General features: G+C 43.2%; 1 protein-coding gene across 2 annotated transcripts; it reads left to right on the top strand.

Annotated features, from left to right (window-relative positions):
• The first annotated feature begins 240 nt into the window (after window positions 1-240).
• Window positions 241-27,807, top strand: LOC135496695 (calcium-activated chloride channel regulator 1-like). 2 transcript variants are annotated; one of them, XM_064786162.1, is made up of 14 exons: window positions 241-408; window positions 2,754-3,051; window positions 4,434-4,539; window positions 5,050-5,212; window positions 5,608-5,746; window positions 6,424-6,539; window positions 6,860-7,084; window positions 18,096-18,404; window positions 19,962-20,198; window positions 20,489-20,668; window positions 24,115-24,226; window positions 24,803-24,967; window positions 25,426-25,644; window positions 26,046-27,807. In XM_064786162.1, the coding sequence occupies exons 1-14, from the start codon at window positions 250-252 to the stop codon at window positions 26,711-26,713; spliced, it is 3,096 nt and encodes a 1,031-aa protein (XP_064642232.1). In that variant the 5' UTR covers window positions 241-249; the 3' UTR covers window positions 26,714-27,807. The 2 variants fall into 2 exon arrangements, with proteins under 2 accessions (XP_064642232.1, XP_064642231.1); XM_064786161.1 differs by having other exon boundaries at window positions 25,393-25,644.

Raw genomic sequence — 27,807 nt, 5'->3', positions numbered from 1 at the left:
TCTGTATTGTATGAATTGTTAGGTGCACTTTTGAAATTGTCTTACAGCAGGAAATGGCAAAATACCTGGAGTCATGGCCTTTAAGAGCCGAAACGAAATCCCCTGGTTATTTACTTTTGACGACGCGTGTACATATACATCAAAGTTAATAATACTTTTCAGAATTGGGCAATAAGTTATTTATAACGTCCGAATATAATAAGAAAACCGCTCAGTGTTGACGTCACTCGTTCCATGAGATAGCATGCGATGAAGACCTCAGTGGGTTCGATCTTACTGTTTCTCTGTTTGGAGGGTGTACATGTTTTTTCGGCTGATATCATTCTCCGAAACAATGGCTACGAGAACGTGCTGGTCGCTATATCAGACTCGGTGCCCGAAGACCCGAAGATAATTAAGAGAATAAAGGTAAAGGTTCTTGCTGAAGCGGTTACATACTCTAACAACAAAATAAATAATCAGCCTTGTGCAAGGTAGATTCTGCGCTAAAAATTGATCTTCTAACGCAGATAGGGCCTAACACTATCAAAATTACTTCGACATACATCACTCAGCAGAAAAACCATATGAAGGAAGCAAAACCAGATGAGGCTGAATTGGTCTCGTCCCATTTTCAGAGGCACCGTTTAAATGGGCGTGGGATATACATCACCAAGAGAATGATACCCTTGCTTGCCATTATGCGCCGCCGCTTGTCGTCCTACATCTATGCTGATCTCTAATCACGGTTTACGCCGGTGTTGGCCTGTGGTCACGCCCTGTTCTAGTGCATTGTTTCAATGATTTTTCGATTGTGTTGTTGGAGATGTCACGCTCCTGCTGGATGCCATTTTTTGATGAAAAACAAATATATCTCATGCTTGCCAAGTTGTATACAGTGGAACCTCCCTTAGCGGACACCTCTGTAAGAAGGACACCCTCTCTATCAAGGACACTAGTGTTGGTCCCAAACTGGATGTTTCCATTCAGTTTGACCTCCCTAATTAGGATACCTCTACATTAAGGACAACAGTTCTTAGTCCGGGGGTTCTTGATAGAGAGGTTTTACTGCATTTCAAATTGCGTTGAATATGGACCTCAGGCCTCCCATTCTGCTACCCAGTTCCAGGTGTGTATCATGCAGTAGTTTTTATTCGCCAAAAAAGACCGGATATCAGATCCCCGCAATATGTGACTGTAACAGATTGATAAAAAGTACTTGATCGGCTGATTAATAGCTTTTTGGATTCACCTGAGAAACTTATTAGAAAGGCTTGCACCATCATGATTATCAAGGTTTCCAATAAGGTCACATTTATGAAAACAAATCAAATTTATATATCAGATGTCGCAAATATTGTAGCTGGAACCAAATAGAAACGTGTTCTTGATACCGGTATATAATTTCTTAAATAGCGAGTTTTCGCTAAGCCCCCGAAACATAAACGTGAACGCCTGTCTCATTGGTCGACATCGCTGCAAGAGGTCGAACAATGAGACAGGCGTTCACGATGGGATTTCTGGGGGTTGGCAACAACGACTATGCTAAAGATACTTATAAAGCCGATTTTGTAAACACAAGTCGATGGACTGCTGAATACACACACATGACATAATATGTTCATGCATTTGACTTGCTTTATCATTATATTTCTCAATATTTTCTTCCGTCATCGTATTTTTGGCATGACTTCTATTTTCCCACACATAAAATGTAGGGTACATGAATTGCCAATTTGTTATGAATGGACATGAAGCTAAATCCATAAGTGCTTTTTCTTTCATTAGCCCTCTTGACACGCAAGCCTCTGGCTGTGTTACTGTGTTTTGGATTGCAAACTTGAAGTCCCTTTAACGACTCCATAAGACTTAAAGGTACAAAAATGGGGATCCATAGGAACTGTCGTCAATGGACGTATACCCGGCAGTTTTGTAGGAAAACATTACAGGTACCATCTGCATTTGTACTGTTGTCGAGCAGATATGCGGTTGCCCACAATCTGCACTGTTGCCATTCGCTCTGGACTGTTTTGGGACCATTATTACATACTGCTGCCCACAATTAGTACTGGTACCCACCATCTGTTAACCACAATCTGTATTGTTGTATATATCTGTACTCTTATCAATCATCTGCATTATTCCCCACGGTATGTATACACTGCTGCCATCTAAATTGATGATCATACATGATATTCCCACCATCAGTAATGTTGCTGACCATTTGCGATTGCCCACCAACTTTGTTGTTGCCAACCATCTGTATTTATGCACCATCTGTACTACTCCTTCTGTCTACTCTTTTCCACAATAATTGCTTTTGCAGCCATCCACTTGTACTCTTTTCCACCATCTGTACTGTTGCCTACAATCGACCCTACTCTTTTCAACTAGCTGTATTTTGTTGCTGACCATTTGCCCGTGCGTTGGTTCTTCATCTACTGTGCCTAACATCTGTGCTCTCGTCTACAATATGTACATTTTCCAAAGCAGACATGACATTCAATCATCTTCTCTCTCTTTTGTAATAATCAAATGAGCGAATACAGCACATTCGGCGACAATGGTGTCCAATTCAAGCTGAAACGAAAGGATTTCATCAAGAAATAGAGTTCCGGTCATGTGCTATGAGGAGGACACCTGTACTGATGACTGCCATATTAAAGAGTTTGCTTTTCCGACCATCTTTTGCCTACGCAATCTTCACTCTTTCTCACAACATGTATTGTTGCCCACTATCCACACATTTTCCCACCATTTACATTGTTTTCCAGGCGATATTTACGGATGGCTCTGGTTACATGTACCGAGCTACTCGCTACAGGGCCTACTTCCGCAACATTACAATTCTTGTGCCAGCAAAATGGAAGAACAAACCGGAGTATGAAGCAGCAAGCAATGATGAGACCTACGTAAAGGCTGCACTCCGCGTTGCAAAACCGAACCCGAAAACCGGTGACACCCCGTATGCTTTTACATATGCCTTGTGTGGAAAGCAGGCTATGTACATTCACCTCACGCCCAAGTTCCTCACCGATGTGGAATTTGCTACAAAGTGGTATGGCCCACCTGGTAAGTGATCAATATTTTTTTCAAAGACCGTGGTACGATATAGAATTGTTTACAGTGTATGAAACATTGTGTCTCGTTCTGGCGGCAGCGGTTAAAGTAAGGCACCATTACTGCTTTTGGTTTTGGTACAAAAGACTGAATCAGGAAGATTGGCTTGAGGGGTTTCTCATAATAGAAATTGACACTGGATTACTGCCGGTATTGGTCAAGTTGGTTGTCTCACCAAACACCGTATTTTCAAAACCTTCATAGGCAAACATTTTAGCACCACCCTCGTGATGTTTTGTGACAAAACCATTACATCATGTTCGGTATCAGTTTTGATCCCTTATCGACTAAGTTAGAGGTCATCATCCAATGTCACACTTTCATCCCGGTCTATCCTGATATGAAACCTTCGGTTTTAACTCAGATAACCTAGCTTCTCAGTCAGCGCTACAGCCCAAGGAGTGTGCCTTTTTCCTCGAGGATGTCCTGGTGACGGGAACAAAGCAGGTCAATATCGATCCTCTACATGTAGTACGTACTCCAGATTTTCAAGAAATGTATTGAGGGTCCACCTGATACACCTTCTTTCTTCTTTAGTTGCTTCCGTCATCAGTCAGTCAATTGCCAGTTAAGTGTTGAAAGAAAGCGGAAAAGCTTATACAAACCTGCGTCACTCCTGTACCGATGGGGAAACCGTCTGTCATCTCATCGCCTCTATATCTAGATTTAATATTGGTAGTATATATCGTCCAAAGTGATTGATTCTGTGCACACTGTCGAAAGCGCTCTAGAAATCGACGAAGGCTAATTTTCCAATCAGCATACTATGTTCCAGGATTTGTCTTAGAGCTAAAACATGGTCGATGCTAAACTCGCCAGGCCTTAAACATGTTTGTTTTTGCCCGATGAGAACATCTGTTGCAGATTTAATGCACTTCAAGATTATACAGCTGAAAATCTAGCGTGTCATAGTGATGCCTCGCCCATCGGTTGTTACAGTTTGCCTCGTACCTTTCTTTGCTTGTGTTTGATGAAGCTACTTATTTCCATTTCTGAGGCGTTATTTCGGGGTCCAAGATCTTCTGAAGGCTTGGCGGTACAGTTTTGGAATGTCAGCTTCTTCAGCTTTCATTATCTCTGGACAGTTGCCACTCTGACCGGATGCTTTTGCCTTCTTATGTGCTTGCAGGGCCCGGAGAATTGGCAGGTCACTCCGGTGCTTCTTGGATATCTGCTAGATAATTGCGAGTGTCAATGTCATTTGAAGGCAGTTGCAAATGTTACTTGAAGGTCAATGCCAAGTAATGTGAGGTAACGTGAAAGTAAATGCCAAGGTAACTTGAAGAAACAAAACTCTGCATTTCATCTAAATTTCCCTTGGATATAATTTCTAGGTAAAACCCTCGTTCATGAATGGGGTCATTTCCGTTGGGGTTTGTTTGACGAGTACCCGACCTCAACCCACTATTACGTCGATAAAGGGACATATCATCCAACCCGGTAAGCTAATGATCTCACTCTACACGACCCATTCCTAAAAAGGTTTAAAGAGATCTAGTCATGGCACAAAATCGTTATTTATACTAGCTGAACGTAGCAGGCCTAATGATAGCCAAATTGGTGATTACCTCTTATCAAAGACAGATTCTTTGCTCTTATGCAGTTCTGGAGTTAGCAATGTTATGCAACGATATGCAATGTTACCCAGATGCCAAGCTCACATAATCAACTACTTGATGGGAAATCGAAACTGCTAAGATTTATCAATGGAAGCAAATTCCCGCCTTATGCTTTAACCGGGCCGTTCAAAACTCCCTATTTTTGTACGCGTTTCGTGATAGGTTTCCTCAGAAATTGACCTACCTAAATGATGAATAAACAACCATCCGATCCCCTCAGCGGTGACACATACAACTCAGGACTCACAGCCCCTTTTGATTTTGGGTCCTATAATCGGATTCCCAATTCGCGATCAGGAATTTAATTTTCGTTAACCTTTTGATTTATCAGATGCCACAGCAGCATTCCTGGGAAGCATCGTGACAAGTTAACCAAAGAAAATTGCGAGATTTCGGCGTTGACAGGTCTTCCAGACGGGAATTGCCGGTTCAGTCCGGATCTTGATCAAAAGGCCACCACGGCATCTTACATGTACATGCAGTTTATAAAAAACGTAAGTATAGAGAGGGAGGGGGAGGGGGGGGGGTCTCCAAAGATCTAGGAGGTAAATCTGTCAATAGTGGTAGTTCGAGCTGAATGTTGCTATGTTTTCTTATAAATGTACGGCGATAACTATTCCTCGGCATTGCCAGGGCTGTATGGTGTCGCAGCATAGCGAAGATGTCTCCGTTACCGCCGTAAAAAATATCTCGCCGCGGCCAACGGACAAGACTGACCCTTTTGTATGTGTTATTTCAAAAGCTTGAAGGTAATAAGAAGCATGACTTATCAAATTTGAAAAACATATTGTTTGGGTGAAGTCTCCCATACCAACACAGTGTCGCGAGGTAATGCCGTCCAATTATGACAGACAACTAGACCATGAATGTACCTATTTTTGTATTTTAGATCGACGATTTCTGTGACGATGGTACCCTCGATGATCAAAGTATTGTACACAACAAGAAAGCCCCAAATAATCAGAATTCAATATGCAAGAGAATGAGCGCTTGGGAAGTAATGCGGCAGAGCGTTGACTTCAAAAACAGTATGTAACATAAACAGCAATATTTGAAAATAATAGAAGTAGTCAAGTTCACATATTATTTTATAGAAACATTTAATCACATGCCTAGACGTCATCGTGGTTTTGCAAAAGCACTTCTCAAAATCAAATCTGATACAAATTTCGGCAGAAAATCTTCCCCAATCCTAGATGGTTTGATTATGTTTATTTCATACTAAGAGATGTATACAATCTCGTGCAGATGGTGCATAGTGCAAGGGTGCTTTGACAAAACAATACAATCAATTTCACATATCAAGACATCTCAAACCGTACAAAGATATTCGATGATTTCGTTCAAATTCCTTCTTTCATATTGTAATTTATCTCTCAATTTGTTAAGATCGGCAATAAACACTGCCCCTCTGCATCACAACAGCGTCAGCAGATTCAGCTCTCTGTCTATTTTGGATGTGGCGTAAACTTGACGCCAAAGAGGACATCCCGCCATTTAAGGTGGTTCTAATACAAAGTCTAACATACGTATTTTCACTGCTGCTTACGGAATCTCGGAAGTTTAGAATTCTGACCTCAATTTGGGTTTCTATATCACATTCTCAAGTAATGTGGCTAATTAAATTATTATGGGTTCTAGCAGGAATATTTAGGTGTATATTTCACCATCAGAATCAAATGCATGTACATTTTTGCCATTACAGACAATAATCCCGCAAATGTTAACGAGAAGTTGGACACCACCCCTACCTTCAGGTTTATTCAGCGTGGCAATTTGACAAAGGTCCTTTTTTTGATTGATGTGTCGGGGAGTATGATCGTAAGTGTCAGTGGTGTATTATTTGTTGCACTGTGAAAGTGCAAATTGTCAAGAAAAACGTGTCCTTCGTTTGATTATCTAAGAGCATTTTGTTTGTTTGTTAATAAAAGTTGACCAAATCTTGAGCGAAGGACACCAAATATCGAAACAACGACACAGTATATTGTCAACTGCACACCAGCATTGTGCTATCTGCAAATTATTCGTTCCAACTATACAATGCCACCTTACGGTAATGATTAATGTCAAACTCGTTTCGTGGAGCCATCGGCGAGAAGAATCGTTTTGTTTTGCCTTTTTTTATTCTATCCTCTTTCCAGGGCCGTCCCATAACGATGATGCAACAGGCAGCAAACAATTTCATCCTCAATATTATAAGAAACGACAGTTACGTTGGCATTGCGACCTTTGCAAGTTCACCGAAAACTAGGCTAAACATGACTAGGATACAGAGTGAAGCAGACAGAGTAAATGTGACACGTTACATTCCAAGAGAGGCCGGTGGGGGAACTCGTATTGGAACTGGAATGCAACATGCTATTTCTGTAAGCAAAAACTTATTACCGATTTTTCAGAATAAAGTGTGCAAATACCACACCGATAAACATGTATAGAGCAAATTTCACTACCGAGGAAGTAACGTATCGGGAGTTATTAGCGCGCTTTTTTATTCACCCGATATTAAAAATGAAAACACCTTTGAAAAAATTTGGAAGAAACCAAGTATGCCTCACATGTTGCTTGCCATTAATATCAAAATCATTATATTGAAGCACAACAGAGATAATGGGTTGTCACTTATGCGCACCTCCCCCTCCCCCTTCTGCGAGAGATCGATATCCAGTCTCTTGACGCGACAGCAAATATTGCGGAGGCTTTTTGAAATTTAAAATTGAAATTTGAAATTTAAAAATATCCTGTTGCCTAAATACTAAGCGCACTGAATATAAATGTTAGCATTACCGTTGTGTTGACAGTTATGGAAATACATTTTTGTACAATTAATACCAAGTTTCAGCGAATTCGTATGCATAATAACTGCACTACGGCATTGTATGTAACTGCATTTCTCGTCCCCCTTTTACAATGGGCAGTGGTAAAACCCATTGCACAGTCTGCGTGCAAGGTTAAATGTCGACAGAGTCTTTCAATAACAGTCTATTAAATGGATTGGGATTTATTATTTCTGGGATTGGGCATATGTCTACCAACACCAATACCGGTACTGCCCCTATCAAATGATCTGCGACCCACGGTCAAAGTGGAACAAAAGTTCATCACCACGGCTCTTACAGTCCATAAGGTCGACTCCCGGTACAAAATAAGATAAAACTCCATGACAATGGTCGTAATCACTAAGAATTTCTAGGCCCGGTACACATTGATAGATAGCGCTAATTACCCCAGCAGTAAAATAGGCCTAGATAGTGACCCGGGTCGCTACGTAGCGCCCCGGGACAGATTGTTTGGAGATAGGTTTGTCCCGGGGCGCTACGTAGCGGCCCGGGACAGATTGTTTGGAGATAGCATTGTCCCGGGGCGCTACGTAGCGGCCCGGGAAGGGTTGGATGGAGTTGGCGTTATACCGGGCCGCTCCGTGATAGGTTGTCGGGAGATTGCGTTGTACCGGGGCGCTACGTAGCGGCCCGGGTAGGGTTGGATGAAGTTTGCATTATACCGGGCTGGTCCGTGATATGTTGTTAGGAGGTTGCGTTATACCGGGTCACCCGGGTAGGGTTGAGTGGAGATGTGGTATACCCGGGACGGTTTGTTCGACAACGATGCTACCTGTGGTTGGAATAATTTTATTAATGATCACCTTGGTTTCTTTTGATGATTAGTTAGCCTAAGACCGCAGTGGGGTCTCTAAAATGCGCTACCGGTTTCACGACAAATCATCCGATTTCCGTAAATATGATATCAAATCGCATGCAGACACAAGCTAGACTTCAGACATACATAATTCTGAAGCCTGGATAAAAGATACAATGTACATGTGCATGTAGTACATAATTCTGAAGCCTGGATGAAAGATACAATGTACATGGGCTTGTAGTACATATATATTGGCCTGGCAAAGTCATGAAGTATAGGCCTTGCTTCAGAGATGTTATGGACATATTAGGTCATTGTCATCTGTTCTTTCCTCCGTCTGGATTCTCTCTTGGGATGAGGCACTGCTCTTGATAGGTCTACTACATGCCATCTCAACCAGGATAGGTTTTACCAGGCCTACCCCCTCAGAGGAGACTATGCAACTGCAATGACGAACAGGGACAGCTTCTAGAAGGATTCTCCTTTGGGTTGGGGCACTCCGCCCTTGATAGGCCTACTGCATGCCATGTCATCCACGGTGTGGGTTCTACCAGGCCTGCCCCCATAGAGGAGACTATCTATGCAACTGCAATGACGAACATGGACATCTTCTAGAAGAATTCTCCTTTGGCCTGCCCCCTCAGAGGAGACTATCCCTGTAACTGTAATATCGACCAGGGACATCTTCTACAAGGATTCTCCTTTGGGTTGGGGCACTCCGCCCTTGATAGGCCTACGTCTGTTACGGATCAACTCTGAAACAGTTTCAACTCTGAAGGACACCAACTCAACTTTGAAACTGCATCTCTGAAAGAATGAAAGCCTATGACCGCAGTGGGTTCTCTAAAATGCGCTACCGGTTTCACGACAAATCAACCGAATTTCGTAAATATGATATCAAATCGCATGCAGACACAAGCTAGACTTCAGATAAACATAATTCTGAAGCCTGGATAAGATAAAAGATACAATGTACATGTGCATGTAGTACAAATATATTGGCCTGGCAAAGTCATGAAGTAATAGGCCTCGTTTCAGAGATGTTATGGACATATTTATTAGGTCCTTGTCATCTGTTCTTTCTTCCGTCCGTTTCATATTTTCTTATTGATTTTGAAACCTTTTGTCCTTATATGTTAATGTTTTTGGAACAAAGAGATTGATACCCTGTTCACGGATGTGTAACAGCGCACTACTCCATGACTTGTGTAGGCCTACTACTGTACGTGCATGCGTGTGTGCACATACAGTCTGTTGATGTACACACACGCTGTGTATGCCCTATTCCTAATTGACTCCTTCCCGCGCTCGTCACCAAGGCAACTCCAATTAGACATAAGGAAGTCCAGGCTTCATTCGTAGATGTTCGTATCAAAATTGCCGAGCACTACCGAAGTTGGATGGGATATAGCAATGCAGCAGGCGGGTGGGAGAGGGGGGGACTCTTATAAATAGGCTAGGCCTAGAGATAGGTTGTGTCGTGACATGTCCTCGGCGACTGTTGTCTCATCTTTAGGCCTACTCTCGGAATAAGACACCAGCTGGGTGAAACACTAGGCCTACACCCCCTGCCTTATGAAGTATATAGGCCTAAAGGTTGTGACAATCCTCACTGTTAATTGTCTCATCTCTCCGAACTATGGGTTGTGACTTGTCTCCAGCGACTATCCTGATAGGCTAGGCTACTAGAGGACACCAAATTTGGTCCTGCCTAATATTATTAACATCATTATCCGCATCATCATCATCATCATCTTCCGGTAGGCCTAAATGGTAGGGCGCAGTTTGCGCGTTATTAACCATGAAGTAGTTGCTCATTACGCAGACGGTGCACAGACGTTTATAAAATCTTGGTCGGTGCGATTAAAACGATAAAATCTGGTGGTTAAAAAAGTTGTGGTCTACGCGGAGCTGGAGGCTAGGGGTCTTGGCAGATGTTGTCGCTTCTGGGAGGGTGTTCCAGCTTCTGATCGTTCTGTGGAAGAAGGATGATGCCTCTTGCTGGGTGGTATCTGTCCAGGCCTCGGGTCCTCGGGTCGCCCATGGTGATAGAGTCTGGGGCGACGAAGTCCACGAGGCTGTGCCGGATATTGTAAAGCACTGTAGTGATGCCTTCCTTCTCCTCTCTTTGAGTGTATCCCACTGTAGGGTTTGGAGTTGGCGGGTGACAGATCCTGGTCTTCGGTCTCTGTATTCATTGGTGACAAAAAAAATCGCGCTCCTCTTCGTTGAATTCGCTCCAGTAGGTCGGTTGTGACTGCCCTTTTTACGACTATCTGCATCTTAGTAAGGACACCTTGGTCTTGCCTATGTAGGACACTGTCAGCAGCACAGCAGCAATATGTTGTTCTTTGCGATCTGTCTCATCTTGGTAGGTCTAGCCCCCCCCCACAGGACACATTGGTTCTGTCTATGATATCATAGGTTGTGACTGCCCTTTTTACGACTATCTGCATCTTAGTAAGGACACCTTGGTCTTGCCTATGTAGGACACTGTCAGCAGCACAGCAGCAGTATGTTGTTCTTTGCGATCTGTCTCATCTTGGTAGGTCTAGCCCCCCCCCCCCCCACAGGACACATTGGTTCTGTCTATGATATCATAGGTTGTGACATGCCTTTTGCGACTATCTGTCTCATCTTGGTAGGCCTAGCCCCCCCCCCCCCCTCCCCACAGGACTTGTCCTTGTAAGGCCATCTCGATCTACCAGGGACAAATGTATGCCCGGGAGATATGCGTGTTTCGTCTCTCTCTGAAACATACACCCCATCCTGTTTCTGTGGGGACTATTGAGACGCTGCTTTAGTCGAGCAGTCTAGACAGCCTAATGCGTACGCTTTATACCTGAAAACAATGGGGCCTTTGATAATGGCCCCCTTTCCTCAAAATGAATGTTATTTCAGTATTTTCATGCCGGTGAGAAGTTTAAAATGTCCTAGATTGAAATGTCCGGGAACAAAGGATTCTATTATGCGCTTCAATCTCTGAGCTATTGACGGTCAGGGTCTCTATAGAACCATATTGCAGAATACAATAGGGCCGGACACTTTTTCCAGGGGGGACACTTTTTACTTTTACACCGGATCCACAGGGCTAAATCAGAGTCATTCTAAATAACTGTTTAGAATGGCTCTGGCTAAATGAATCAGATACAGTACCGGATTATTATCAATTTGGTTTATTATTTGGTTTATTATTTTGTATCTCACAGAGATATTAAACACCAAGTGTTTTCTTATAGTAAAGCATAGTACAATTCAATTTATTTCATCTTGTTAATGCACATGGGGCTGTTACAGATATATCATGAAGCATAGGCCTATGAGGAGAGACGAAATAATGTTCAGTAGGGGCCCATGTTGGCCTATACCCTATAGCTAGGTAGGCCTATAGTACAGGACGCCAACACACGACCCCCAATAAGCAACCCAGTTCCTCACCCCGACCGCTTAATAAACGCGTGGGGATTACATAAAAGGCCTGCATTCACCCATGTGTATGCCACGCGATTGTGTAATTAAGATTGGATATAGGCCTAATTATTGTGTTTGTTGGAACCAGCTTCCCTTGAACCAAGCAGCGTGTATTATTATAGGCTCTTTTGGGCTACCATCTTGGACAGGTTTAGGCATGCACTGTAGTGTATAAAAGATGACTTTAATGGAGTTTTTCTGTAGAAATACTGATGATTGTTTGCACTTCTTTTATGCTTCAGCCCAGATACAAAATCTTCTGAAAATAGCATTTTAGTGTTCTGCTTATAACATAACTTTGTATGACTGTGATAAGATTAAGTTTTCACCAAATGAAAGACAAATAAATGACATTTAAGGCCCTACTTGTTATTCGTTGTGAAGATGATTCGTCATTCAAAAATGTCATGCTCATACATAATGTGGTATGAAAGATTGGTGTCCTATTGTACCAAAATGAAACAGATAGTCGCAAAGGACATGTAAACCCTTGATAAAAGGCAGGGCAAGGTGTCGTGTTCTATATACTAAGATGAGACCACAGACTCGCAAAGGACATATAATATCATAGACAGAACCAAGGTGTCCTGTTGCACCACGATGACACAGTAGTCGCAAAGCTAGGGCATGTCACAACCTTTAATATCATAGCCAGAACCAATGTGTCCTGTGGGAGGGGGTAGGCCTACCAAGATGAGACAGATAGTCGCAAAGGGCAGCCACAACCTATAATATCCATAGACAGGACCAATGTGTCATGCTGTACCAAGATGAGACAGATAGTCGCAAAGGGCAGCCACAACCTATAATATCATAGACAGAACCAATGTGTCCTGTGGGGGGGGGGGGCTAGGCCTACCAAGATGAGACAGATAGTCGCAAAGGGCATGTCACAACCTATGCTATCATACCCCCCACAGGGGTTAGGCCTACCAAGATGAGACAGATCGCAAAGAACAACATACTGCTGCTGTGCTGCTGACAGTGTCCTACATAGGCAAGACCAAGGTGTCCTTACTAAGATGCAGATAGTCGTAAAAAGGGCAGTCACAACCGACCTACTGGAGCGAATTCAACGAAGAGCAGCGCGATTTTTTTGTCACCAATGAATACAGAGACCGAAGACCAGGATCTGTCACCCGCCAACTCCAAACCCTACAGTGGGATACACTCAAAGAGAGGAGAAGGAAGGCATCACTACAGTGCTTTACAATATCCGGCACAGCCTCGTGGACTTCGTCGCCCCAGACTCCATCACCATGGGCGACCCGAGGACCCGAGGCCTGGACAGATACCACCCAGCAAGAGGCATCATCCTTCTTCCACAGAACGATCAGAAGCTGGAACACCCTCCCAGAAGCGACAACATCTGCCAAGACCCCTAGCCTCCAGCTCTGCGTAGACCACAACTATTTTAACCACCAGATTTTATCGTTTTAATCGCACCGACCAAGATTTTATAAACGTCTGTGCACCGTCTGCGTAATGAGCAACTACTTCATGGTTAATAACGCGCAAACTGCGCCCTACCATTTAGGCCTACCGGAAGATGATGATGATGATGATGCGGATAATGATGTTAATAATATTAGGCAGGACCAAATTTGGTGTCCTCTAGTAGCCTAGCCTATCAGGATAGTCGCTGGAGACACGTCACAACCCATAGTTCGGAGAGATGAGACAATTAACAGTGAGGATTGTCACAACATTTAGGCCTATATACTTCATAAGGCAGGGGGTGTAGGCCTCGTGTTTCACCCAGTTGGGGTCTTATTCCAAGAGTAGGCCTAAAGATGAGACAACAGTCGCCGAGGACATGTCACGACACAACCTATCTCTAGGCCTAGCCTATTTATAAGAGTCCCCCCCCCCCTCTCCCACCCGCCTGCTGCATTGCTATATCCCATCCAACTTCGGTAGTGCTCGGCAATTTTGATAAGAACATCTACGAATGAAGCCTGGACTTCCTTATGTCTAATTGGGGTTGCTTTGGTGACGAGCGCGGGAAGGAGTCAATTAGGAATAGGGCATACACAGCGTGTGTGTACATCAACAGACTGTATGTGCACACACGCATGCACGTACAGTAGTAGGCCTACACAAGTCATGGAGTAGTGCGCTGTTACACATCCGTGAACAGGGTATCAATCTCTTTGTTCCAAATACATTAACATATAAGGACGAAAGGTTTCAAAATCAATAAGAAAATATGAAACGAACGGAAGAATGAACAGATGACAAGGACCTAATAAATATGTCCATAACATCTCTGAAACGAGGCCTATTACTTCATGACTTTGCCAGGCCAATATATTTGTACTACATGCACATGTGCACTCATGGTCAAAAGTTTATGGACACCAGATTTTGCACATTTTCTCAAAAACGGCTAATCCTTTTTTACCCAAATTTTCACCAATGTTGGAGAATCTTCTTGGCTATCGAATGATATCATAGTTGATATCAGGACCAATTGCATCACAAAGTTATTACATACTTTTGAGGGGCATCTATTTTTCACTTTTTGGTTGATGGATTTTTTAACTCGAAGTATAAATCTTGCATCATACAGATAACAATGCTAAGACTTTCTGTGAAGAAAGTATTTGAAAATATCATTTACTTTTCATGATATATCAAAATATCAAAATTTTTATTTATCCATATTCTGAAAATTTTGAGATTTTTCTGATTTTTCGATATATCCTAGTAGTACCCATGTCCCCTGAATGAATGGTGATTTTTTTCTGATTTTCAACTAAAGGAACATCTTGAAATTATAATATGAACATTTTCATACTACCAAGTATCCACCTTTTCTCAGCAATATTAGTTGCTAGCTGTGCTAAATTGGTGCCATTCATTATTTGGGTATGACTTCTCAATGATACAGTTGCAAAAAACCCAAAAATATCAAATTATCAAAATATCAAAATATCAAAATTTTGATATTTCGATATATCTCAAAACCGAAATGAGATTTATCCAATTTTTTTCACAGAAAGTCTTAGCAATGTGCAAGATATAATGTAGGGTAAATTTGGTTTTGAAAAATTGATTAACAAAATGGTAAAAAAAGATGCCTCTCAAAATGATGTAATAACTTTGTTATGCAATTGGTCCTGATATCAACTATCACGTCATTCGATAGCCAAGAAGATTCTCCACCATTGGTGAAAATTTCGGTTCAATAGGATTAGCCGTTTTTGAGAAAATGTGCAAAAACTGGTGTCCATAAACTTTTGAACATGATTGTACATTGTATCTTTTATCCAGGCTTCAGAATTATGTTTGTCTGAAGTCTAGCTTGTGTCTGCATGCGATTTGATATCATATTTACGAAATTCGGTTGATTTGTCGTGAAACCGGTAGCGCATTTTAGAGAACCCACTGCGGTCATAGGCTTTCATACTTTCAGAGATGCAGTTTCAAAGTTGAGTTGGTGTCTTTCAGAGTTGAAACTGTTTCAGAGTTGATCCGTAACAGACGTAGGCCTATCAAGGGCGGAGTGCCCCAACCCAAAGGAGAATCCTTGTAGAAGATGTCCCTGGTCGATATTACAGTTACAGGGATAGTCTCCTCTGAGGGGGCAGGCCAAAGGAGAATTCTTCTAGAAGATGTCCATGTTCGTCATTGCAGTTGCATAGATAGTCTCCTCTATGGGGGCAGGCCTGGTAGAACCCACACCGTGGATGACATGGCATGCAGTAGGCCTATCAAGGGCGGAGTGCCCCAACCCAAAGGAGAATCCTTCTAGAAGATGTCCCTGTTCGTCATTGCAGTTGCATAGATAGTCTCCTCTGAGGGGGTAGGCCTGGTAAAACCTATCCTGGTTGAGATGGCATGTAGTAGATCTATCAAGAGCAGTGCCTCATCCCAAGAGAGAATCCAGACGGAGGAAAGAACATATGACAATGACCTAATATGTCCATAACATCTCTGAAGCAAGGCATATACTTCATGACTTTGCCAGGCCAATATATATGTACATCATGCACATGTACATTGTATCTTTTATCCAGGCTACAGAATTATGTATGTCTGAAGTCTAGCTTGTGTCTGCATGCGATTTGATATCATATTTACGGAATTCGGATGATTTGTCGTGAAACCGGTAGCGCATTTTAGAGACCCCACTGCGGTCTTAGGCTAACTAATCATCAAAAGAAACCAAGGTGATCATTAATAAAATTATTCCAACCACAGGTAGCATCGTTGTCGAACAAACCGTCCCGGGTATACCACAATCTCCACTCAACCCTACCCGGGTGACCCGGTATAACGCAACCTCCTAACAACATATCACGGACCAGCCCGGTATAATGCAAACTTCATCCAACCCTACCCGGGCCGCTACGTAGCGCCCCGGTACAACGCAATCTCCCGACAACCTATCACGGAGCGGCCCGGTATAACGCCAACTCCATCCAACCCTTCCCGGGCCGCTACGTAGCGCCCCGGGACAATGCTATCTCCAAACAATCTGTCCCGGGCCGCTACGTAGCGCCCCGGGACAAACCTATCTCCAAACAATCTGTCCCGGGGCGCTACGTAGCGACCCGGGTCACTATCTAGGCCTATTTTACTGCTGGGGTAATTAGCGCTATCTATCAATGTGCACCGGGCCTAGAAATTCTTAGTGATTACGACCATTGTCATGGAGTTTTATCTTATTTTGTACCGGGAGTCGACCTTATGGACTGTAAGAGCCGTGGTGATGAACTTTTGTTCCACTTTGACCGTGGGTCGCAGATCATTTGATAGGGGCAGTACCGGTATTGGTGTTGGTAGACATATGCCCAATCCCAGAAATAATAAATCCCAATCCATTTAATAGACTGTTCAATGTAAACAGGCCCGTATTCATAAAGCCACTAAAGTCAAAGTGGGGCACCTAAAATGCATCTTAAGTTTAGGTGGGGTACTTACTTAAAATAAGTCATATTCATAAATATGCTTAAGTCAGGTTGCCCACTCAAATCGAATCTTAGATTTGAGACACCGCCGGGGCAGTCCTAACTCTAAGTGGACTGGTTCTTTCAGTTCATTTTTAGCACGGCGCTCATCGGAGATGAGTTTGTTGATGTTGGCTTGGCAACATGAAATTGCACACAGGCGTGCAATTCGCAGGAAAAGGGTTTTTCGTGATCGCCTCCATCCACAAGACTTCTAAAACGACTTATACATGTAATTATATCAGCGATATCGGTTTGATCGGCAAACATTATTCTTGTGAGGGATGACCACGAATCGGAAACTAGGAGGAATTACACGCTGCCTCCTGAGTTAAAACTGCTTGCGTCTCTCCGGTTTACAATTTTTACCCTTGCGGATCATTCAAACAGGTGGTGATACTGTCAACATTTCCAAACCAACCACGAGTCGAGTAATTGCGAAGGTAACAACCTAAATCCAAATTTCTGAAACAAGATGACACTCCTTAATTATCTGTTTTTATTATCATATTCTTCGATTTCACGGTATTATCAGGTTGGTCGATCGAATGCCTACAGTATTTGGATTCTAGGACCTTCGTTTCATGAGTGGAGATAATATGAGACGTTGGGAAGGGGATGAGGTCATCCTTAGGGGTATCCATTGCGGCCTTTATAGCTTATGACGCCATTTTTGAACCCTAACATCCCCGGGCAACGACGATGCAATTGTGTACAGAAAAATGATTGGTAATTTGCACTATTGAACACCCACGATCAATGAATAATGATATAATTTATAGGCAGAAATCAACAAGAAATGTGACACGGGTACCTGATGCGTCGTTTGAAGAAAGATAAGTGTTGCACTCAAACTTAAGCGGTCAACCTGGCTAAGTGGGGCGCTGAGTAGTTTTATGAATCCCATTTTAGGTGGGGAACTTTGGGAAGTTGACCACTTAGGGTTTTATAGCACTTAAGTTAAGAACTTTTATGAATATGGGCCCTGGTGTCGTGGTTCGTTGCACAAGCCGACCTAGTTTGGTACCATCGAATAATCGACCCGGTAGTTTTCACACAGATTAATGAATAAGATCAAATATACCGACACAGAAGGTTATATGACAATCGATTGATCACCGGAAGTTGATGTTCAGACATCAACATCTGGTGATGTATAGCACGACCAATGGGTGCTAGTGCTAGGTCCTTATGATTGACGGTAAGAATGGTGATGGTATTTTAAATACACTCTCTCTGATCCCCTTGGCAAATAGATGGGGAATAACTTGCAATCGGATATACAGCGTATTAATGTCAACCGATTTTCTTGCAGTTACTGATATCAACACCTGGCGGTATAACCTGGGCTAAGGGTGCTTGCGTCATCCTTATGACTGATGGCAAGAATGGTGGTGGTGTAGACCCACTTTCTCTTATCCACACGGCCAATGAATATGGAATAACTTTCTATACAATCGGATACAGCGATGCATCTGATCCAGTCCTCGAAGAAATAGCCAGAAGGACGGGAGGACAATTCTTCTTCTCTACGAGCAGTGCAACATCGGCAGATCTTTTCAATGCAATGTCTGCCATTGCTGGTATCGAAAGCGAGGGAACAGCCAGTTCTTCAGCAGTCACGGTAAGTCATATCTTATCGCTTTGGGCGTCTACCGCATGGTGAACCCTTACAATATGAACGCACATAATCTAATTTCACGGATCTAAGTGCGCTTCGTTAAGGTGGGGCAAGACCGTCCATAGGACATGAAGGACACCTCATCGGACAACTTGGGTGAATATTGCCCACCCATCGGCAATCCCAATTGAACGGTAGTTGATAAAGCTTGGAATCAGTGAAACCTTGGAACCAGTGATAAACCTTGGAATCAGTCCTAAAAATGCATAAAAACATGAAATAATGCCATTGGAACCTAAGGTGGTTACGAATCAATATTTGGAGATTATTTTTACATGATCAGATCGGAATTTTACGGTAGTTTAGAAATCAGTCGCATATCCGATTCAATAATCTATATTTTAGAACAACCCAGTCATACCTCGCCTCCAGTGTACATTAATGATCTCCCAAATATGGGCATGCACGTCACGACACGCCCACCACACACCCATAATATGCACCAATCAGCGCTCCGCTTACTACGCCACCACACGGGGCCTATTGAGCTACGGAGCGGTGTGATCATACATGGTGATACAGAGAAGATTGACTACATCATGCAGTACCGGCTGGCACTTATCCGTACATCATCTTAAACATGACAAGAAACGTAGATGAAGGTTTATTACCGAAGGTTTTAGCCGGGTTTGGAGATGAAAAATGTGAACAAATTCCTTCGCTGTGAGCGATTTCGTACATCTTCATGTACACATCGAGGGATGTAGATATCTTTTCGTGATGTCACCAGTTCTAAGCGGACACATTTTTTAGTGATTCCCGTGTGCATGTTTGTCCTATCTACCAAGCTTAATCAGAGCATCATATATACAAAATGATTCTTCTAATAAAAACGTTTTATTTTAGTATATGGAATACATAACAATCACAAAACCTTTCTTTTGCATTCATTGAAAAGAAATCATTAGATATTTGCAATTGCGGCCCGTCATGAATATAAGTTTATTTTTTAACGACAATAACGCATTTCAAATGCATTCCATGATGACGTCATACTCCACAAAAAGGTGGTTTCTGAAACTACTGGCAAATTGCTATCAATAAAGTCAGCTGGGACGAGATTGGCAGTTGGAAGGGTATAAATCGTGGAAGGAACGCACCCGATTTCACGCGGTACTTGCACAGTGCTTCCACGGTTTAGTACTGACTTTTCCAAGGTTTATCACTGGTTCCAAGGTTTCACTGATTCCAAGCTTTATCAACTACCCCATTGAACACGTTGAATTGCATCATAATATCATGTGAAGAATATCTTGGACTTGGCTTGATCGATGATCAGAATGTAAGGAAACAATCTCTGCATTTTTTTGCAAACGAGGATTTAATCTTTCCCACGCACCCTGCCTTGCAACGTAAAAAATCCCCTAGAAACGTCTGAGATAATAGGAATGGTCTTAGGATCTCAGGGCTTGTGTGTCAAGATGGGCCAAAGATTTGAACTCATTATCATTAGAATTTGACTTTGTCATTTTGTGATATATACGTCCAATCATTTTTCAGATCGCGAGTTCTGCAAAGAATTTGGAAAAGATAAAAGGACTTCAGGGTAAATTTGCTATCGACTTCACCATTGGCAAGGACACTACAATCACATTCAACTATTTGTCTCATAATGCTGTGGTCGAGGTTCATCTCGAGGGTCCCGATAGGTCAGTCATCGACAAGAGTGACATCGCGAAGTATCGAGAGGACAGGACTAATCAGGTTATTCAGATAAACATTCCTGGAACTGCAATGGTAAGCTCATGCTTTGTGGGATATGCTGCACTACACGTAACTGCTAATGACCCCCCCCCCCACCATCCAATACATTGGCGGTAACAGCTGCATTCGCAATTCAGCATACTGGGACATGAGAAACATCAAAAAAATGTACACTTGCAGGCGGCCTGAGAGGCGCAGTTCGAGAAACTTCGCTGCTGATCAGCACGAATCAGGAGTGCTGAGTATTCTGATAAATGGACCACTTGGCACAGAATGTCAGACGGTGATTCTATTTTACATGTATCATTTAACTTTTACTTCAGAAAGGTGAATGGAATTATACAGTAGCTTCAAACGTTAACACGGCAGTCTTGGTAAACGTACTCTCGAAGCCAGTTGGCGAAGGGGAAGATGCTGCGCCAATCAGTATCAAGTCTTGGTTCGGAGACGACAACAATAACCTCGCATCTGGTCCAGCCGCACAGACATCTGTTTTTGCTCAGGTTGGTATACTCTTTTTTGTTGCCTTTTTGTTTCAGACGAACACGGAATGAACAGAATATCAATGACATTATCGGCATCATCATTCATTACCTAACTGCTTTGTGTTAGTCATCAGTAGGAAGGTAAAGAGCTCTGCTAAACATACAGATGTCGGTATATCAGAGGAATAATTTTAATTATTTCTTTTAATTATTTCTCTAATATTTTGATTTTGATATTAGTTATTTCTCTTCTTTACCGAATATGATTTATTAAAATACACATTATCGTCGGGCAAGAAAGCACCGAAATTGCCGTTTTCTTCCCTGACCTTCTACATGAATAACAACCTGGTCAGTATCAGACAGGAGGTCACGGGTCACGGGAGTCTCTGGTCGCGTCGAATTCTCAGCCACGTCATTCACTCACGATCGGTTCTGTTCGCACCCTAGCATGGTCTTGATCGGTATTATCGTTGCGAAGGAGGACCACGCATGCTGGCGAGAAGAAGATACATCGGTAATAGACTGCGGCTGATTTAGACATGTGTAGAAGTTGAGTGTCCTACGATAGACAGTCTGAACCACCAGAGTTAATCGGCCCGTTACCTCCCCTCATTTATTGGTGTAACGGAGTCCGGGACGGCGGAGTAGATCCAACCCTTGAGGGTCAGGATGACGATAGAATGACCGGGAACGAATGTATTCTATTATGTTGTTTTACTCCCTAAGGCATTGGTAGTCATTGCCTCTATACAGTTTAGCAGTTACCCTGTAACATTCAGATTTCTTGACGCGATGTGGAGCGTTTCGTAGCTGTTGCCGACTAATTTGCGTATGTTACCCCAATTTGCGTCAGATTCTGTGACTAAGTAGCGGTCGCGAGTCGAGTTCTTATTGTAGTCACTGAAGAGGTAGACGAGGTCAGTTTGGCGCTGAAAAAAAACAGCGATGTGAGTTTTTCCAGAGCGGGTGGCACAGAGGGTAGCTCCAATGCCAGGATCACGGAATGCTCCATCAGTCACAATCCAGAGTTCATCGTCAGTTCGTGGTACCTTGATGGTTTTGCTGGTCATTATCCCTTTCTGTGCTGCATGGAAAGCGTCGCGAAGGATGTCTGTCCACTTGATAGGGTCTTTAGATTGAGCACCAGCTGTGGCTGAGTCTAACTTAGAGAGTATGGAGGTGCAGTTTGGGATGACCCGTGCTAGGACCTCGTATGCACCTATGAATGATCGAAGATTTTTGACCTTTTCGGGTAAGCTACGGGAGGCGAGCGTGGCTACACGATGAGAACTGGCTTGAAGTGTACCTATGCACCAGATCCAACCTAGTATTGTCGTGCTTTTTGGGACAATCTTAGTCTTGGGAGCGGAGAGTGCTTAGTGGTTGACGTTAAGAACCTGGAGGAACCTCTGAAAGTATGTAGTAATTCTTCAGGCGTGACGCCCCGTTATACAAATCGTCAGCGATCATCGCGACGACGCGGCACATTAACTCTTCCAGTGCTGTTTCTGATCCTGGCATGCCCATAGCTGATCGGGTGTAGACTCTCACACCACGGAAAGGAGTAGCGACTCCGCAGTACTTCATGGATTCTTTCGATAGTGGTATCTGATAGAAAGCGCTGGTCAAGTCAGTGGTTATGATATACTTCCATTAAGCGATCTGTCGAAGTGTGGAGTCAATGTCTGGCATGAGGGAGGGTTGGGGTTTGCTATAGCGTCCAACATCAGCAAATGCGGTTACTAAGCGAAAGTTGCAGTTAGATTTCTTCACAAGGAAGGATGGGTACAAGTATTCTACTGAAACGCCAATGTCCTCTGGTCGTTTAAATACCCCCTGGTTTTCCAGTTCGTCGAATTTATTTTGAAGTTCCGTCAGCCTATCGCGGGAATACTGAGGAAGTCTGCCTTTGCGCTGAGGAGGTTTGACAGGACCCATGTTTACCTTGGCTTGGAATGGACCAGAGGCGCCGTTATAGCCAGTGAACATGGGGTTGAAATCATCGTCATACTCTTTCAGGGCGGCGCGAAATTTAGACCTGATGTCTGAGGGCAGTATGTTGTTTGGGTCAAGCTGTACATTAGCGCTGTGTTTTTCAGTTTGTACAGGTCGTGGTTGGTTAGTCTCGAAATTGTAATGTTTTGGGTCGACTTCAGGGACAAATACGGGGCGGATTTGACAAAAGTGTTCGTTACGCTTGACCACTTGTGGTTCTGCGGTTAGGTTTGGAATGCGAATCTTTCCGGCAACGCTAGTTACGATGCGAGGAGATGGCCAAATTTCCCCTTGCAAATCGGTTGCCCGTCCGTGCAGTTCAAGTGCGTATTCAGAATCTTTAGGAATAATTTCTGGAATGTCAACTTCCATGAATTCACCAGGCCAAACTGTGGTTGCTGTGGGTGGCGCGCGGATAATTTGGGCTGGCGTACTGCGTGTCGGCTAGATGACCTACTTAGAGAGCCATAAACGAACGTGGTACCGTCACAGAGTATGACTTCATGTTTTGCGGGACGGATTGTAATGTCATTGTATTCCATGAAGGGTGTTCCCGCGAGCACTTCGACATCAACGTTCTCTACAACTAGTCCTTAAAAATAAAGTTCGTGTTTATCGCGCACAAAAGTCAGCGTTGTCTCACCTGCAATTGTTAAAGGTGAGGAACCATCAGCTTGGTGAGCCGACTGAGAACTTTTACGAATGTCCGCACCAAGGCGTTTGGTTGTCAAAAGTCTAATCATGCTGCCTGTAGCTCCACTGTAGACGACTATGCGTGTTGCATGATGGTCATGTACACCGGTTACTTGGCGAGATTTGAGCATGAATTTGCGATCAGAGTCGGGCAGGTACACGCATTCACTTAGAAAATGATTCTGACCTGGGCGGTTCGCTTCCTTGCACAAAGGACACTGCTTTTCATTTCGTGTTGTTTTGAATCCTGATCGTTTTGAAACGGGTTTCGTTCTTGAGTGCTGGTGGGCTGCGGCACGCATGACTTTGGCTCCTTCATTGGTGTGAATTTCATCAAGCAGAGACGCGAGAGCTTGCGATTTCTCCGGCTTGATGGATGCTAGTATTCGTGTACGGAGCTGGGTTCCCGGAACAGAACACGAACTCCAGAGATAAACACACGTATAATATTATTGTCAACACACACAGCTCCAGTCTCACAAGGCTTGTACACAGTTGAAATTCCCGGTCGAAACTGACCTGACCGCGGGACAAACAAACAGGGATTGCGCCAGCGCAATTTCTGATTACAAAGAAACATATATACATACAGCAAAGGAAGATAACAATACTATAGGCTCAGAACCATAAACCATCATCTGTCAAAATACAATGGGGCCGGATATTTTTTTCGGCGGGACATTTTCTACTTCTGCGCCTTCATTAAGCCTATTTGTATGAGTTGTATCATCTGACTCCATAAATGCTAATACTGATTGCATTTCCTTCCTAAGGTGTCCAGGGGTTACGTCCCCGTCATTGGCTTAAAAGTTACTGCAGCTATATCAGGCCGTATTGCCGGACTGTTGCAAACTGTTCATGTGAATCTCCAAGACAAGGGCTTTGGTAGGTACTGAAAAGAATAAAGATGTGTTCGACTTACCTCTTTTGCATTCAAACCGCTAATATGACTTTGTCATTCTATTCACTTCATTACGCTGAAATACGACAGACGCTGACATCTTATATGCACTATGGCTGGCAGAATACCTAGGCTGCTTTTATACTAATATACATGTAATTATATCAAGCAAGTGGTCAGAAATGTCAAGTTACCATCTCGAAATAGCCGGCAGAGCCCCTCTGCTTACTGATACTATGCCAATAGTCAGCCGCATTTTTGCTATCGAAACATGGTCGGAAGAACCTCTCGGCCTACAGCAGATCAACACCACTCCCAAAGTGAGCGATGGCCAAATCACCAAGCTACCAATCTGAAACAACCGAAAGTGAGTCTGACTGGACAACGTCGCGATGATTCCTTCCGAAATATGGCCGGCAGAGTCCCTCATCCTACTGACACGAGTCCGATGGTGTGTGAGGACAGAGGCACGACATATTTCCTCTCTGCCCATCACTGAAGTAGTTTTAAAAATACCATTACATAGTTTCCTTCTGCTATTCTTGTATGATATCTTCCAGGCATTGACCTTAAAGCAAATGATGGCGTCTATTCAGTTGAGTTCGGGAGGTTCCTGCTAAACGAGATGGGTCGCTACAGTGTCACCATACTTGTTGATAATTCTGAGAACACGGGCAAGATTGCCAAGTACAGCAATGCGTCTGGTGCACCCATCATCGGAACAGGTAGGAAAATTGTCGTAAATCTGTTGAACAAAATTTGTCACCGGGAACTGTTATTTTCGCATAGAGAGATCGCATGTTTGTTTTCCGGAAGATTTCCCTAGAAAATGAGATTTGCCCTGGGAGACTTGCCCTTGGAGACTTGCAAAGTTCAGTACATGTATATGAAGGTCTATGCAAACTAGATTTTAGATACTTCAGTGTTGAGTGTAAATTTACATCTCGGTTCATATTGTCATAATAAGGATTAAACCGCACTATATGCTTCAACGTGTGCAAGAAGTGCCTCTTCCTCGAAATTGCTCCACATCAATGAAAGAGACTCTCAAAGGAGTTTGCAGAGATTCAGCATGTCGGTAAAATGTCTCAGCTTATTGAAACATATCTATTTGACTCTAGGCTTAGATATAGTGTTTTGTTTCTAATAGCACAACAACTTTGGACAATTCGTTTCTCCACAGGCCCCAATGAACCTGTGACCACTTACCAGACGGTTGGGCCAATACAGCGCGTTGCGAGCGCTGGTGAACTGAGAGTCGATTTACCATCTTCCCCCACTCTAGTGGATGTCCTACCCCCACCACAGATAAGAGACCTGCAACTTGTCCTCCTGGACACCAAAAAGGTCGAGGTGACCCTGAACTGGACTGCTGTTGGTGACGACGTCAGCCAAAGTAGCAGTAAGTTAAAATGCTGTTGTCTGCTATTAGACTCAATGCTTTGTTGGTATAAACATGCGAAAAATGTGTCTCATTCAGCCATATAAATAACAGAAATGAAAAAGAGATATAGTTCATCTGCTTCAATGGCGAGCAGTCTGGTCATTAGCCAATCGAAATAGACACCGATCCACTGTACATGAAGTGGGACGGGCCAGGCCGGTCTATCTGGTCATCATTTGCTGTCACTTATGTCGTGAGCTTCTTGAAACTCTATCATTGGCCAAAGTAGACATTTCAATCGTGCGCTGACGACAGAACTTTGACATCAGCGGTCGCGTGGACATCGCACGGAAGACTGCGATCTAGGCAATCTGAGCCCTGTCCATTAATTTTATCGTAAATGGTGCTCCTTTCTTCAGACATGACTTATGACCTCCGCATTGGAACCTTTGAAGAGATCAGTGAACGATTTGAGAACAGCTCTCGAATCCATTTGGAAGGAACCCCGAAGAATGCTGGTGAAAAAGAGACGCATAAGATAAACATGACTGACTACAGCAAGACCGCAACATACTTCTTAGCCATCCGTGCCATAGATGAAGTGGGAAACGAGGGCGATCCTTCAAACATCATCAGCATTTCCATGACTCTTCCAAACAAGTTTTCAAATGGGGATGTGATTGCAATTGCAACCGAACCTTCGCCTTCGACACTGTCGATCATACTCATCTTTGTTGGTATTAGCGCTGTCATTCTGATTGCAGTGGTCGTTGGCTTTGTCTGTCTCTGCAAGAAGAAGAAGACACCTTCACCAGACCGGTCGGAAGATTTCATCAACCTTGGGCGGGAAGGACCAACCTCAAACCCACCGCAAGTTGTTTATAATGGAGAACAAGGAGCTGTTTACCATGTAGGACAGGAGGTGCCAAGACCAAGCTCACCGCAGGCTTTCTATGGAGGACAGGGGGCAGCAGCTTCTAATTACTATAATGTCGGGCTGGAAGGACTCGCACCACCATCGTATACCTATGCCAACAAGGGTTACAGCAATGTTGGCGACCTAAGAAGGAAATATGAAGGGCTGTAAATCGACCAAAAGGTCTACCAACGTAAATGTTATAAAAACAAAGATGTGCGATGAGCGTTAGATAGATTATGGGTTCTAAAAGCGTAATGAGAGTTGAGTGAGCTATCTTTTAATTATTCAACCCTTCGCTTTCCTCAGGGTGCTGAACTTACGTGTTTTTTCAAGATTGATCTGGCACAAGTTTGGAAAAAGCTCAATAGATTCATGTAGTTCTCAATAGATTCATCGTGTGTAAAGCTCACCGAAATAGGTTCAACGTGTCTGGCTATTGACATTTCCCACAGGTTCGTATGTTGTTCAGAGTTTTAGGGGACCACTGAGGAAAACGAAGGGGCTCGAACCAGCGTGTGATTTGCAAAACATTTCAATCCGTCCAAAATTTTACAACAATCTACTTTATTGACTGCTATGGTCCTCTCATCTCAAACCTACATCGCTACGGCGTCCTTGGCATATATACTGTATGCTCCTCCGAATCCACGGAGTTTGGCCTGAACATCAATTTCATTTCAATACATACATTGGGTATTAAGTCTCCTGTTAGTGCCGATTAGCGGCTATAGGTTTAGTGAAATAGATTAACAGTGTACAATATTGATATTCGAGTTGGTTCTGTTTATGTCTGTATACAACGTTTGATTCGGACTTCTGTATCGATCCCCGGCTGTGCTAGACGATCCCGCGCTGTGTTCAGTTGCTTCATAATGTCCTGAAAAGTTCTATACTTTCCTGACTGATCAGGCGATAAAAAGTGGGTTCACTCAAAGTTGAATGTAACAGGACTTCACTTCACGTTTGCTGACTTCAACGTGTCTTGGTTCTTCGCTTCAAGATAGACTTCACAATACGCAATCTGTTCCGCTAAAACTTCAGCCTGAAGTTTACAGCCCTCAAGTATTCAGACTGATCAAGCCAAGCCAAGTCAGAGTCATCAAGACTTTATGGTCACCATCGAAACCTCCCTGTTGAATATGTCCGTGTGACAAGAGATTTTACAGTCAAGAATACTCATATTTTAAAATATTATTGTTAAATAGAAGTTTTCGTATGCAGAATGATTTATGTATATATTGATACACGTAATGATTAGTTAA

This window comes from Lineus longissimus, chromosome 12, assembly GCF_910592395.1.
Source record: "Lineus longissimus chromosome 12, tnLinLong1.2, whole genome shotgun sequence".
Lineage (NCBI taxonomy): Eukaryota > Metazoa > Nemertea > Pilidiophora > Heteronemertea > Lineidae > Lineus > Lineus longissimus.
This window is presented reverse-complemented; position numbering and strand designations above follow the sequence as displayed.

Coding starts and splice junctions, on each gene's coding strand:
- LOC135496695 (XM_064786161.1), top strand. CDS start 250: ATGAAGACCTCAGTGGGTTCGATCTTACTGTTTCTCTGTTTGGAGGGT. Junction 3,052..4,433: donor AAAGTGGTATGGCCCACCTG/GTAAGTGATCAA, acceptor TATAATTTCTAG/GTAAAACCCTCGTTCATGAA. Junction 25,645..26,045: donor CGACGTCAGCCAAAGTAGCA/GTAAGTTAAAAT, acceptor TCCTTTCTTCAG/ACATGACTTATGACCTCCGC.